The 15,134-nt window shown below is 45.7% G+C and overlaps 1 protein-coding gene across 1 annotated transcript in view; it reads left to right on the top strand.

Annotated features, from left to right (window-relative positions):
* The first annotated feature begins 6,867 nt into the window (after positions 1-6,867).
* The window catches only part of CUNH10orf90 (chromosome unknown C10orf90 homolog), a 209,549-nt gene continuing 201,282 nt past the window's right edge, over positions 6,868-15,134 (top strand). Inside the window, exon 1 of the mRNA XM_088452171.1 lies at positions 6,868-7,021. Within this exon, the coding sequence (XP_088308297.1) occupies positions 6,868-7,021 (154 nt within the window). The remainder of the gene's footprint in view (positions 7,022-15,134) is intronic.

Here is a 15,134-nt window from a genome sequence, read left to right as displayed (position 1 = left end):
CTTCTGCACATGCATACAGACAAGCTCCAAAGAGGCTAAACACTGCCCGAACAGAGCTCTGCTGCCAGCCCAGAGGAGGGTAAGTTATAGGCGCAGCCGGGCCCTCCCTCTTTGTCTGAGTGTGCGGGCCTGGGACTCCAGGCTCGGCTGTCCCCCCATGATGGCGACCCTTTATACTACATAAGGGTAGGTTGGAGGGCCCAAGGACAATTCCATCTTGCACCTCTTTTCTTTGCATTATGTGCTGTTTGGGGCATTGCTGCCTGACATTTTAAATTGTATAGTTTATGAATGTCCAGAAATTTTAATGGCCACAGACAGCATCTCCTGTATGCCCCTTTCATTTTTAATTTTTTTTTATTCGGAACCATCAAGTTGATGAAGTGCGCAAATATGAGCAGCAGCACAGAGCCTTTTCCTGCCAGGATGTGTGCAATAAAGTGCAAAAATGTTTAATACAAAAATCAGTAGTGTATATTGGTCACATGCCATACATATTTTCATGGTACTTACAGTGCATAAAGCAGACTGAGGTAACCTGAAGCATGCCACCTGTTGTTGACAAATAACTTCCAGTAGGCCCAGCAAACCTCACAAATGCTGGGAGTTCTAATACAGGCTGCTTTCCTCTTATGTAAACAGCAAGTCTTGGTCCCATAATCCCTAACAACCTCTCTGTGTACAATATGTTCTAGCAGCACCTCCACAAGCAAGGCCACCTCATTTCTATTAGATGTATAAAAATTAAAAAACCTTCTCCAGATCAAAAATGTCTTTTAGGAACTAAAGAACTTGATCCTAGATTGATCTTCCCTCATATTTTTTTTAAAGAATCAAAACATTAAAATAAATAAATTAAAAACTAATCAATCCTTCCGTCCTTTCCCCGTCTTCAGTCCATAAACATTCCAACTCCATCAGGCCTCTGACCTAGTTAAGGAAAACATTCTTGGTTTTTAAACTTCCTAGGGGTCGTATAGTTTATTAAACTGCCATCCTCTCTACCAATGCAATGCCACTCTGTGCCATGTCAGAAGCTGAACTGCCAAATGTTAGTGCCGCCCACTGCTGTCGCTTAGCTTAGTCAGCCAGCTAGCTGGATGCAACCTTTTGGCCCTAAACTAGATGAAATCAATATTGTGAGCTGTGAGGTGGTCAAAATTGACTAGAAATGACTGTAAACAAATGTCATTGAGGTTAATAATACTATAGGAACAAAAACAGGCCCAAATTATGTGATTTTAGCTTTTTTCATGATTTTTAAAGAAAAAATACAGATATAAAAACCAAAACATGCAAGGGGCGGTTTTGGCAAAACTAGATCCAGATCCAAAACATAAGGAGATACAGATCGAAAACCAAAATACTGGGGTCGGCACACATCCCTACTTATGATCCCTAATGCAACAATGTTTATAAACCTTGTCCTGCATTGTATTGTACTGTAAGTCACTTGTTGCTTGTTCACTTATTTGTCTATGTACTATGTAAGGTACTGCGGAACATTTGCGGCATATAACTAAAGGATAATACTAATAATACATTTTGATATAATCGCACCGATAATTAGAGATGTGGTGGGCAGTACAGACGGTGTAATGGTTAGCATTAGTGCCTCACAGCATTGAGGTTGTGGGTTCGATTCCCACTCCGGCCCCAACTGTGCGGAGTTTGTATATTCTCCCTGTGCTTGCGTGGGTTTCCTCCGGGTGCTCCAGTTTCCCCTACACTCAGGGCCCCCGTTCCCCCCGAAATCCTCAACCTAGCCATATACATAGAGGGGGCGTGACCAGCTCCACCTAAGGGGCGTGTCTACCTCCATCTATTGCCACTCAGGGGGTAAGTCCTGCAGTGGAAGTTTAAAACTAGTACTAAAAGCAGCATGTTGCCAGAGCAGGTTTGTGTATGAAGTTTATGTATAAGAGATAAAATACTACAGGGGGCATACTACTGGGGGCACTGCTATTGGGGGGCATGCTAATGGGGGCACTACTACTGGGGAGCATACTACTGAGGGGGCATACTATTAGGGGCACTGCTACTGGGGGGCATACTACTGGTGGCATGCTAATGGGGGCACTGCTACTGGGGGCTTAGTACTGGGGGGCACTGCTACTGGGGGCATGCTACTGGGGGGCATGTTAATGGGGGCACTGCTACTGGGGGGCATGCTAATGGGGGCATACTACTGGGGGGCATACTACTGGGGGCACTGCTACTGGGGGGCATGCTAATGGGGGCACTACTACTGGGAGCCTGCTATGGGGGGCATACTACTACTGGGGGCCGGCTAATGGGGGCCGGCTAATGGGGGCCTGCTAATGGGGGCACTGCTACTGGGGGGCATACTACTACTGGGGGCACTGCATAGGGGACCCTACTACTAAGGGGACACCACTGCTGGGGTCATTGTATAAGTGGCACTACTACTGTGGGCATTGTGTAAGGTGCATTACTACTGTGGGCTTTGTGTATAAGGGTCACTACTGTGGGCATTGTGTAAAAGGGTCACTACTGTGTGTTGTAACATAAATAAGAGACACTACTTTATGGTGTAATGTGAATCTCGGACACAATGTGCGGTGTAATGTGAATAAGATTGTGCACTGTGACTCCTAGGGCGGTAGCCCACTTTGTAAACAAGTACTGTGATTCTGCTGGCCGTACCCCACTGGGTAGTTGCACTAATTTTAATTTCTGCCACTGCTGTGTGGCAATGTGTCATTGATGTGCTTTAAACTGTGGTGTCTGTGTCGTTGCTTTGTCGCTTGGTAACCAGTCAGCTCACTGCAACTTTTGGCCAATAATGGTGAAAACTATAATTTAAAGTGTAAGGTGGTCTAAATTGACTGTAAATGACTGGAAATTAAGGTTATTGAGGTTAATAATACTCTAGGAAGAAAAAAAAGCCCAATTTATGTGATTTTATCTTTTTTTAGTAAATTTTTGTGAAAAAATCCAAATCCAGAGCCAGTCACCGCAGTTTGGCAAATCCAAATCCAAAGCCAGAAGAACGAATTAGAACCAAATCCAAATCCGGCAAAAATGGTCCGGCGCACATCCCTAATACATACTCACACATACACTGTATACATACACTAACACATATACACAATAACACATACATACACACTAACACATACACTGTATACATACACTGACACAATAACACATACATACACACTAACACATACACTGTATACATACACTAACACATATACACAATAACATACACACTAACACATACACTGTATTTCATACACTAACATACATACACAATAACACATACATACATATATTTACACAGTAGGCAAACATTCTTACCCTATTGATGCAGCAGCTGGTACAGGTTGCCAATCATTAGGCCCCACACGATGTAATAAATGCAGTGATTTGCGGGTGATATGGGGGCGGGGCTTGCAGTATAGGCTCCGCCCCCACTTCTGCCAATGTCAAGGGGAATCAGTCAGGGATGGTTTCCCCTGCGTGCGCTAATGAAGGCTGAGGATCGGGGCTGGCGCTGTCAGTCACAGATGAGCAGCAGCCGAGGGATGTGCTAGCGCTGGGCTCCGTCTGTCATAGTTAATTTTTATTTTTCTCAGACTCTGCAGCGCCCTCCAGGGGCTGACGCTCTAGTCAGCTGCCTAAAGCTGCCTACTGGTAGCACCGACCCTGCCTACACTCCAAAAATATACTGGTAGGTTAATTTGCTCCCAACAAAAAAATTACCACCTAGTGTGTGTGTGTGTACATGTTGTAGGGAATATAGATTGTAAGCTCCATTGGGGAAGGGACTGATGTGAATGGCCAAATATTCTCTGTAAAGCACTGCGGAATATGTGTGCACTATATAAATAACTGGTAATAAATAAATAAAATTTAAAATAAATGTGGTTGGTTTGTTGTTAGCTATTTTGCCTTGGAGGGAAAGTACAGCTTACCAAGGCTGTTGAGAGCTGTGCAGGGCCCGTGGCCAAATCGCGGTAGGCACGGCCATGCCCCCTCAGAAAAAAAATGAAAAAAATCAATCAGAGTTCGCGGTGCTGCGCGCTGGGGAGGGGGTCAATGTGAGCCCACCAGCCCGGTGCAAATCCATGGGGAGGTACGATGAGTGTGATCGCTCCCACCCACAGGCTGAGACTGCTGCTGCTGTAGATTTACTATACACTGCCGCCCACTACACCCAAAATTTTTCTTTGAGGACCAGCCTCATCACATTTTACACTACAGCATGTATACATACAGTAAATTAAGCATCGCAAAAGAGGGGAAAAAATGCTTTATGACTATATCTAAGGGCCATTTCACAAACACCCATTTTGACCGGCTGGCAAAAAAAACGGCCGGCACTGGACGTTTTTTTTCCGCCGGCAATCAGTGCCTTTCACATGCAACGGCTTTTTTGAGACGTTTTTAATTTTGTAGTTTGTTTTCTTAATGTAGTAGGCATGTGCAGCAGCAGCAGTTCTATTCAAAGATAATACTAGTTTATACACAGCAATTGAAAATAGTACTACATGTAAAAGTACTAATCATATATATCTTATTCCTCGTCTCCCAGCACATTGAAATATTCTTCCAATTCAAAGCAAACCTTTTGCCACGCTCTTCGAGTGGCATTTTTATCTTTATAAATATAAAACTGGTCTGGCTTCTACTAATGATATCAGCCTCTCAGTATCTGTGTCACAGTTGTCACTCATACTGGAGTTGTGGGCGGGTACAAGCTCAGAAAAGCCGGCGTGTGTGAAAGCAAACATACTTGTACTTCACTGACATACAGTGACGGCACGGACGCGGCTCAGCAGCCGTCCTCGTCAGCGGATATTCCCAGCTGTAACACAGCGACTGTGCCATCTGTAAAGACCCATCTATTACATAGTTCACTAAAATTAGTACATGGCAAAAAACAGCCGGGCAAAACCGGTGTGTGTGAAAGTGATCGGTATGAAATTCAAATCCCGATACCGGAAGACCGGCAGTGAAGATCCCCACAGGTAAGTATTTTAAGTATTCACTAACCCTACCCCCCCCCCCCTAACCCTACCTTAGGGATTTCCTAACCTCACCCCCAAGTGCCTAACCCCCCCTGTAAGTGCCTAACCCTAACCCCTCCTTACCATAGCCAGACCCTAACCCTCCTGGGGGGGTGCCTAACCCTAAGACCCCCCGGGAGCCCCTAACCTAACCCTCCCCCATGCAGCTGACCGTGGCCGCCACCAAGCTTACCTTCGTTCGGTATGCCGGGCGTCGGGCTCCCGGCGTAGGTATAATGACAGGCGTCGGGATTTTTCCGCCTGTCATTAGACCCCTGCCGGGATTAGACAGTCGGGAAGCCGGCGGTCGGCATTTCGACCATTGGCTTCCTGATTGCATCCCGTGTGAAATGGCCCTAAGGAACCATATTAGCAACTTGGCACTGACAAAAAAAGCCTATTAATTGCAAAATATTTGTCATTCTAGCAGTAAATACAGTGGTACGTATATAGGGCCTGATTCAGAGCCGCTCGTAAGCGGCCGCTCGTTCTCTCTGAGCGATGTTTGCCCGACTGCGCATGTGTACGGATCGTTATACGCATGCGCGTACCAGTCAGTGCGGTCGAAATTCATGTGCTCGCAAAATAGCGAATGCCTGATAATTTGAGTGACAGGAGTAGGCGTATGTGGGTGGTAAGGGGGAAGGTGCTTGAAAACGGGGAGTGGAGATCCGAACGCAGGCGTGCTTAAAGGTCAAAACGGGTGTTTTATGGGTGTGCATAATTAATACAGCAGCGTCATTGACCACGTCACTGGGTTATTTTATAGCCAGAACTGCTCGCAAGATTGTGGTAGGAAAAACCAACCCCAAGAATAGCGAGCAGCTCATACCCTGGTCGATGTACTCGATTAATCTAATAAATAGCGGACATGACGGAGGATGCGAGCGGCCAGGGGGCGTATTTTTTCTAAAAACGACAGCAAGTTTTGTTCGCTCGTTCAGACCTGGAGGCGTGAACAGACCGCAAAGAGCGAACGGTTCATTTGAATAGCCACCCCTATTTTCTGGACGAGCGAGCGCTAATTGCGTCCGGCTCTGAATCAGGCCCATAGTCTCCCTATGGTGCTTATGCATACAGTATATCTTCCATCATTGATTCAACCAAAAGTAACAGCAATCGCTCAAGGAATCTCTTAGCTGTCAGCAGCAAGTACAGTAGCTTCTTTTCTGTATCTTTGGCTCATTTTAGCAGAGAACAAGGGTTATTCAGAGTTCACACGTTAGAACGCTGAATACGAAATTAAGTAAAGTATTAAACAATCCTCATTGGCACATATTTAGAGAGAGAAGTGTTTCTGATTTGACAAAAGTTACCCACCAGTTGTCTGACAAGATCTGGGGAATACAGCTGAAAATACTGTGTGTGTAGGCATTAGGTTTGAAGATCCTGCTCTTAAATTTGCTGAGGGAAACAATTGAAAATAAAGAGCCTCAACTTAAATATTAAAGTCAGGGAAATTAAACATTTATACTCAAAGCCTTCACACTTGCGTGCTGGGCGGATGTAAAAGCTCAGTGGAAAAAAAAAAAGTCTGTAAATCTAAAGCTATCAAATGAGACGATGAGAATAAGAATTAGCTTAGTGGTAACTCTCATTTTAAACTATCAGACTCCAAAATTGATAGCGCCTGGGTTAGGCAAGATTAATGCGCCTGTGGGTTTATCAGGTCCTGTAATAAAAGGTTTCTATAGTGCTGGATGGAATTGCAATGATGCAATGTGACCCTGCATTCATTATTCATGGCTACAGCGCAAGCTCAGTGGCAGGACAGATCCTGGCATTCTGTGTTACCAATACGACAAGTCACTGAAGACTTGTAAACACTGTAATGCCTTCCCAGGAAAGGATTCCCAGGTTCCCAAATACGTATATGGATTTACACCCAAAAGCCGCGGAACAAGGGATATATCCAGGCAAAACTTTTCTTGCTCAAGTTCATCTCACTGTGCATTATTCTTTCAAGAGAAAAGCATGTTACTTCGGTAAGTAAACACCAACAGACTGCTGTGTGAATTATTCAGCATGAGCATATAACAACAGGGGACTCTCCGTCAGTTGTGGATTACAACTCCTAGCAGACCCTGCCAGCTTTAGGGATCTAGCAGGCGCTGCCATCCTAAGACTTGTAGTCCAACAACTCCATAGTCGCAGGTTACTTTTTTCTTTTTTTTTTTGCATTACATCATGATAGAAAACATGGCTTTATTGTATTATTTACTATGTCTCAATACTATTTTTACTGCCCAGTTTTCATAAAAAAGGGTATAAGTGACAAATCTTATACAAGGATCGTCTTTAAGGCAGCATCTTTTAAAATGGTCATAAATTCAGTCGGTATGCTTTTAAAATCATAAAAAAAGCTATTTGCAGAAGAGCAATTTATTGGGCACTCAGTCTGTATCTGTTCTTGTCCACTTTCCCCTGTGTTTTAAGAGTATGTACACTGTAGCTATCGTGTAGGCTCCGAGCAACGTAACTTGACAATAGGTAGTCCCTCTTACCCTCTTTTGTAAAGGTGCCCATTTATTTTATGCAGGGTGTTTTTATTCTCTATAGGAATGTACAGAACATGTCCTTATTACAATAACCGTATGACGGATTCCTGACTGCTCCATGATTAATATCCCCAAAACACTATTTATTTTAACCCTTTTTTGCCTGCACATACAGGGGCTCATGCAGACTTAAATTCAAGTACTTGCCTACACTCCCACAATGTCCAGAAGACTCCCAAATCTCGGTGGGGCACCCGCACCGCCGCGGATGTCAGCTGACAGCCCCATTCACAAGTTAAGTGGGCAGTCTTGGCAACTTGATGACATGATTAGTGCTGACTCGTTATTGTGGCCCCACATCATGTTACCAAGCCAGGAATAGAGGCCATGTATAACAGAGGGTGGGTCCATGATAACGCAATAATAGTGCCACCCCACCGTACCGTCTGCCTGGCAGCCCTCTCCCTTGGATCTTCCCACCTCCTGGAGACTTTTGCTGAGTCACTTTTGCGGTTGGATCTTGTTTATTTTCTCACTGAGGGGCCTATTCATCAACACTAAAATAAAGTGTTTAAGGACATTTTCCTTAATTACCGTTATTTTAGTATTCATGAAGAAACTTAACACAGGAGATATCACTGATAGCTCCTGGATAAATCCCCCTGCGTTCATTTCCACACTCCCCATACATTAGTACATTAGTATGGGGATATGGAAATTATGGTATTCATCAAATTCTGAAAATTATGTACTTTTGGAATTTGATGGTGTTACTATCCGCCACTGTGAGGTGACTTATAGCGGGTTACACTTACCTGTGTCAGCGTGGGCAGGGCCTTCTCCGCTCTCTCCGGCGCTCCCTGGTCTCTTCTCTGGCTCCGTCTGCTGTGCTGACACTGTGTTCTCCAGGCAGAACACAGTAAAGTTTAGAAACAAAAGTTTTGTTTGTTTTTCCTAAACTTTACTGTGTTCTGCCTGGAGAACACAGTGTCAGAACAGCAGACGGAGCCGGAGGTGGCTGCAGGGGGCAGGTAGGTTGGGGATGGGGGGGAGGTGAGTGACGTGGTCGTTCAATCGCTCATTAAAATCGTAATCGTTCAATCGCTCATTAAAATCGCCTAGTGGATACCCGGCATAAGACTAGTGTAGTGTCTCCGTCTGAACATAGCCTCTGTGTCTGCGGCTTTTTGCCTCATTTATAGATCCACTTAATCATGAGGAGGGGGCATTCAGGGTTGTCTTAACAGCAGTGTGGGCCCTGGGCAAAGCAATGCACTTGGGCCCCTACTCATCCATTCTAGAGATGAGCGGTTCGGATTCTGTGGAATCCGAACCGCTCCGAACATTGGGGATCCGAGTCCACCCGAACCCTGTTCGGGTGTTCACCGCCTGACTCGGATCCCCGTTCGGGGCCGAACGGCGGCCGCCTGATGTCGGATTCTCACTAGAGAATCCGACATCAGGTCTCCTCGCGTGTAGGGCAGAGCGCAGTGATAGCGCTCTGCCCTACACAGACACAGACACACAGCCGCCAGCGGCAGCTGTGTGTTTGTTACAGCAGCCAATGAGAGTCACACAGACTCTCATTGGCTGCTGCACGGAGGGAGCCGGCTGGAGCTCACACATGAGCTCCGTCTTCCGGCTCCCTCCTCAGCGTGTGACAGAGCGGACGGCGCGGGAGCGGGGATACAGGTAAGTTTTATTTTTTTTATTTTTTTACTTGTCAAAGGTCCGGGGGCGCTACTGGGGGGGGGGGTCTGCACTACTGGGGGGGTCTGCTACTGGGGGGGGCTATACTACTGGGGGGGCCATACTACAGAGGGGCCTGCTACTGGGGGGGCTATACTACTGGGGGGGGTCTGCACTACTGGGGGGGGGTCTGCTACTGGGGGAGGCAATACTACTGGGGGGGCCATACTACAGAGGGGCCTGCTACTGGGGGGGCTATACTACTGGGGGGGGGTCTGCTACTGGGGGGGCCATACTACTGGGGGGGCCTACTACAGGGGGGGCCATACTACAGGGGGGGCCCATACTACAGGGGGGGCTACTACTGGAGCAGCCTACTACTGGGGGGGCCTGCTACTGGGGCAGCCTACTACTGGGGGAGCCATACTACTGGGGGGGCATACTACTGGGTGGCATACTACTGGGGGGGCCTGCTAATGGGGGACATACTACTGGGGGGGCCTGCTAATGGGGGGCATACTACTGGGGAGCATTCAACTGGGGGCACTGCATAGTGGACCGTACTACTAAGGGGACTGCATAGGGGGCACCACTGCTGGGGGACATTGTGTAAGGGACACCGCTACTGTGGGCATTGTGTAAAAGGGTCACTACTGTGGGCATTGTGTAAAAGGGGCACTACTGTGTGTCGTAACATAAATAAGAGACACTACTTTATGGTGTAATGTGAATCAGGCCCTATGTGCGGTGTAATGCTAATAAGATTGTGCACTGTGACTCCTAGGGCCGTAGCCCACTTTGTAAACAAGTACTGTGACTCTGCTGGCCGTACCCCACTGGGTGGGTGCACTACTTTTCATTTCTGCCACTGCTGTGTGGCAATGTGTCATAGATGTGCTTTATACTGTGGTGTCTGTGTCGTTGTGCCGCTGCTTTGTCGCTTAGTAACCAGTCAGCTCACTGCAACCTTTGGCCAATAATGTTGAAAACAATATTATAAGCTGTGATATGGTCTAAATTGACTGGAAATTAATGTTATTGAGGTTAATAATACTCTAGGAAGAAAAAAAAGACCAATTTATGTGATTTTAGCTTTTTTTGTCAATTTTTGTAAAAAAATCCAAATCCAAATCCAAATCCAAATCCAAAGCCAGTCACCGCAGTTTGGCAAATCCAAATCCAAATCCAAAGCCGGACGACGAATTAGAACCAAATCCAAATCCAAATCCGGCAAAAATGGTCCGGCGCACATCCCTAATCCATTCATGGGGAAAAAATGTCAATGGTCAATAAAATTAAACCCAATGGAAGAGATGGCCTTGTGACATTATGGCACGAGTCATATTTGTGTATTTCCATATTTGTTTTACAGTGGAAAGAGTCGGCCTAGAAATGCACTTTTCCGCCAAGTGCAGCTGGAAGGTGCTCATTACATTACCTTATCTTATTTCAGTAATCTCATTTAAAAAAAGTTTTGTTGCGACAAAGAGCTTGCATGATTATCAAGAGACACCCTCACTGCCTCCAAAGCCTCCCAGTGGCTGATACATACCTCTACTGTTCTGCATAGACCACCATCTTGCTCTGCAAACCCACACGCTTAGTGGAAATCCGGGCACAATGTCATAAATCAAGGCCGGTATGTCACCAGCAAAGATTTTTTAGCTGTGGCTCAGGTTCATAAATTAATGTAATTTTAAGAATTATTTACACAAGGTTCACATAGTTGTTATGGGCTATGGGCCTGCTTCAGAGCGGTCTTTGGATTCAGTATTGATGCTAACATATGCTAATGCCGCAGGAGACGTCTTGTGTACATAGACTGTACTTGCTGATTTTTGGGGAGAAGCAGGTGGGTGGCGATGGTCAATGGTTTTAAAATCGGCGGCAGAGGACCGATTGTACAGAAAAGTGCCAATGAATTGTTTTCCCCCGCTGCAGGGGCCACAGCTATTAGTTTTTCCCCTGGTGCAGTCTGCTTAGCTCTGTCCCCTTCCATGATTGGCCCGCCGCTTAGCTGTTGCTCCCAATTGCAACGCTCAACCCCACCACTTTCCCTGATTGTCCCAAAGCAGGGATGCCCGTCAATGGTTTTCCATCAATGGTTTCATGCCATCGATGTAAACCACTGATGGCACCTCTGATGCAGAACCCTTCCATGGCCATCCCTAGCTCATGGTCATGATTTTCAGTGTCTTTTACTGACTGGGAGTCTAATGCACTTAGGAAAAATGCCTCCCTCGATATGATAACATTTACATATATGCTAGAATGCTGAAAATTGGTTGTAGCTGTTTTGTTAAAGCAGCTTGTATATTGTTATTGCTGCTCTTTAAAGATGATTCTCTACTTTTAGCAGATGAGGTAATTGATAAAATATTTCCATGCTGATATTTTGTGCATAGATGAAACAGACATAGTGTAGGCATTAAAAATGTAACACAAGAGTAAAATATATATATATATATATACACACACACACACACACACACACACACACACACACACACACACACACACACACACACACACACAGTACAGTGCATAGCCTTAGGTATTAGGCTTTCTGGTACAGGGAAGTTTTACAAAACTCCAACTCAAGGTGAAAGGCATCCCCGGAGCATTATGGCATTGTCACTTTGAACATCTAGTGGAGAATCAAAAGAAGGATAGATTGTAGGTGATAGGGTCATATTGCCGGCAGGCTTCATTGCAGGTGCAGTGAGGGAATTCTGTAACTAACTTTGATATTATTGTAGCTGAATTGCATGAGGCTTATCACCTGTCCTTATCTCTTGATCCTCATTATAGATTACTCTTTATTTTATACCATAGCTGCATCTATAAAAGAAGGTGATGTATATTCATACTTGCCTACTTTTGAAAAAAGCATTTCAGGCAGATTGTGAAAGCACCACCTATGAGCGCGGCGGTAAAGTGGGCGTGTGCTGCTACATCTGAGAGGCGTGTCATAAAATTGATTTACATCCATATGTAAATGAGCCCCAAAGCAATTAGTGAGATCTATTTGTTGATGGAAACACACTGATACTTTTCAGAAAATACATGTAACCATAGGGATCATTGTGCCTTATAACCAATGCAGTTCCTTGCGACATTTGCATGTCTTCTCAGATCTGCTGCAACCAAAGATGCAGCACCCGCCTCCAGCTCCACCCACCTCTGAAGCATGCCCACTGTTTTGTGACTCCTAGTAACCCAATGATTAATTTTCTTTTCTAAACCCTGCTAGAAAAAAAAAATAAAATCTACAATCTCATTGGTTGATACGAGCTAACATCATATTTTTCCTGTGTGCCAACCAGGTCCGCTGAGACATCAGGTGGGCCCTGTTACTAGAGAGGGGGCGTGGCCTAATATGAAGACATGGCCACACACACTCTGAAAAAGTTTTACTGAGTGTGTGCCGAGTTTGAGGTGGGTTTAACACCAGTTAGAACAACCAGATGTGCCAGTTCCTGGGTAATCGGTATCAACCCAACCCCTTCTCGGTGCCCTCAGTACTAATGATGGTATTTGTGGCGTGTGACATAGGGGCAAATGTAAAAAAAAAGTCCCATGGCTGTCAAAATGGTAACACTTGCCAACTTTAATGCTGTATGCAAAAACTACCCCTTTCTTTTGCATTAAGGGATGTCAACCAGATCTGTGTAACCGTCTCTGGAAAAGCAGCTTTTAAAAAAAAAATCATCACCGATATCGACACTTGTTCATAAATTTGTTAGTGGAATATTAGTCCTATTAGTAAAATAACTTATAAGTGGTGATTGGCTTTAATACGTGTTTCCAAATAAAATCAACCATGATTTCTGCTTTTCAGAAACAGGTCTAAACTTTTTTCTTTTCTTTTTCTGACTGACAGCTGAGTCCTAGGGGATCTTATTTATTTATTAGCATGTGTAGTTATCTAACACACACACACTCACACACACACACTCACACACTCACGTCCCCTCATTTTGTGCCAGCTGTTTATAAATTAATTGAGCAACTTGCCTTTTGCATAGACCAGCTTCAAAGACAGTTTTCAGATACTCCACATGCTACATGTTTTATAATGTCATTTAAAATTCCTCTATCTGCCTCACTCCTTGTCCATCAGCAAGCCGATGAAAACCAGTTAGCCAAACTCTGTTATTGTCATCTCCAGTTCGCTCCAGCGACACTATTTCACTGCATGCATAATAGATGCGGGCACACAATGGCACTCAACTTGTATAACCACGGGGCCTTCTGACGTTACAAGATAAGCGTCTCTTTCTTTTTGCACTTGCAGCCATGGAAACAGACCTAGAGGGAACTGAATCAGGAGACATGAACCAAGAACACATAACTTTATACCATCACAGCGTATACCACGGTGCCTGGGCTTAAGATGATCAATATCTACATTAATAATGGAAAAATTACTTTTTCCCTTATTATTGAAAAAAGTTTCCTTTAAAGATTTTCAAGTTTTTTTTTTTTTCTTCTTCTAATTCGCTATTGTCCTGAAGCTCAACTTCATAACTTTTCTTAGACGGTTCTCATAAAAATCTAGAGCTCTCTCATACAAGAAAGAGATATTGGCAGGAATGTAATGGAGTACAACTTGCTGAAATCAGCTCAATGAGGTAGTTGGGACAGGTGAGAGATTTGAAATTGCAAGAGATGTGCGCAGACCCTCGTGTTATGGTTTTGGTTTTGTATCTGGATCTACCCTGGTTTTGTATCTGCATTGGTTTTGCCAAAACCTCACATCCGTGTTTTGTTTTCGTGTTTTGGTTTTGGATCTGGATTTTTTCTTAAAAAAATCATAAAAACAGGTAAAATCACAGAAAATGGGTCTATTTTTGTTCCTACGGTATAATTAACATCAATAACATTTATTTCCAGTAATTTCCAATCAATTTTGACCACCTCACAATATTATTTGCTTCATCTAGTTAAGGCCAAAAGGTTGCATCCAGCTAGCTGGCTGACTAAGCTAAGTGACACAGTGGGCGGCACTAACATGTGGCAGTTCAGTTTCTAAATTCCACCACGGATACAGTGTGTTATACAGTGTGGGTTGGATACCCCAATAGTGCACTTTCTATGACAGCAGTGTCGGCAGAGTGGGGTTGCTGACGGTGTCCTCAGTACATGGAATGGCAGTACTGCGGTGCTGGCAGTGTCCTTAGTGAAGGGCACCGGTGATGTCGGCAGTGCGGGGGTGCCAGCAGTGTCTTAAGTGTCTTTGCTGGCTGTGTCGGCAGTGCAGGGGCAGGCCTGCCAAGAGCCGTGGCGGGCCCCGGTAATAGGGAGCGTGGCCTAATCACGGGAGGCGTGGCCACGCCCCCTTGCCGAGTAAAAAATAACTATTTTCAGCGGCGCTGCGCGCTGGGGAGGGGGCGCTCTGAGCCCCGCACAGGCATAGGAGACTGCTGCGGCTGCTGCTCAGCAGCCACGAGCAGTCTCCAACTGCAGCTCTGCACACGCTGTGTGCTGGGCTGCTGTGAGGGGGGGAGCGGCACCGGACCCGGGCCCCTGCCAGGCCCCTCAGGAAGCCCGGGCCCGGGTAATCTGTACCCGCTCCCCCCCCCTCTCGGCGCCCCTGTGCATGAGTGCCAGAGGTGTCTTAGTGCAGGTTTGCTGGTTGTGTCGGCAGTGCGGGGGTGCCTGCAGTGTCTTTAGTGCAGGTTTGCTGGCTGTGTCGGCAGTGCGGGGGTGCCAGCGGTGTCCTCACTGCAGGTTTGCTGACTGTGTCGGCAGTGCAGGTGTGTTCTCAATGCAGAGTGCCGGCGCTGTCGACAGAGCGGGGGTGCCAGCGATGTCCTCAGTGCAGGTTTGCTGACTGTGTGCAGGGGTGCTGGTGGTGTCCTCACTGTGGGAGTGTCGGCAGTGTGGGGGTCGCTGACGCTGTCCTCAG

The sequence above is a fragment of the Taudactylus pleione genome, unplaced genomic scaffold (assembly GCF_031769625.1).
Source record: "Taudactylus pleione unplaced genomic scaffold, aTauple2 ptg000034l, whole genome shotgun sequence".
NCBI classification, from domain to species: Eukaryota; Metazoa; Chordata; class Amphibia; order Anura; family Myobatrachidae; genus Taudactylus; species Taudactylus pleione.
This window is presented reverse-complemented; position numbering and strand designations above follow the sequence as displayed.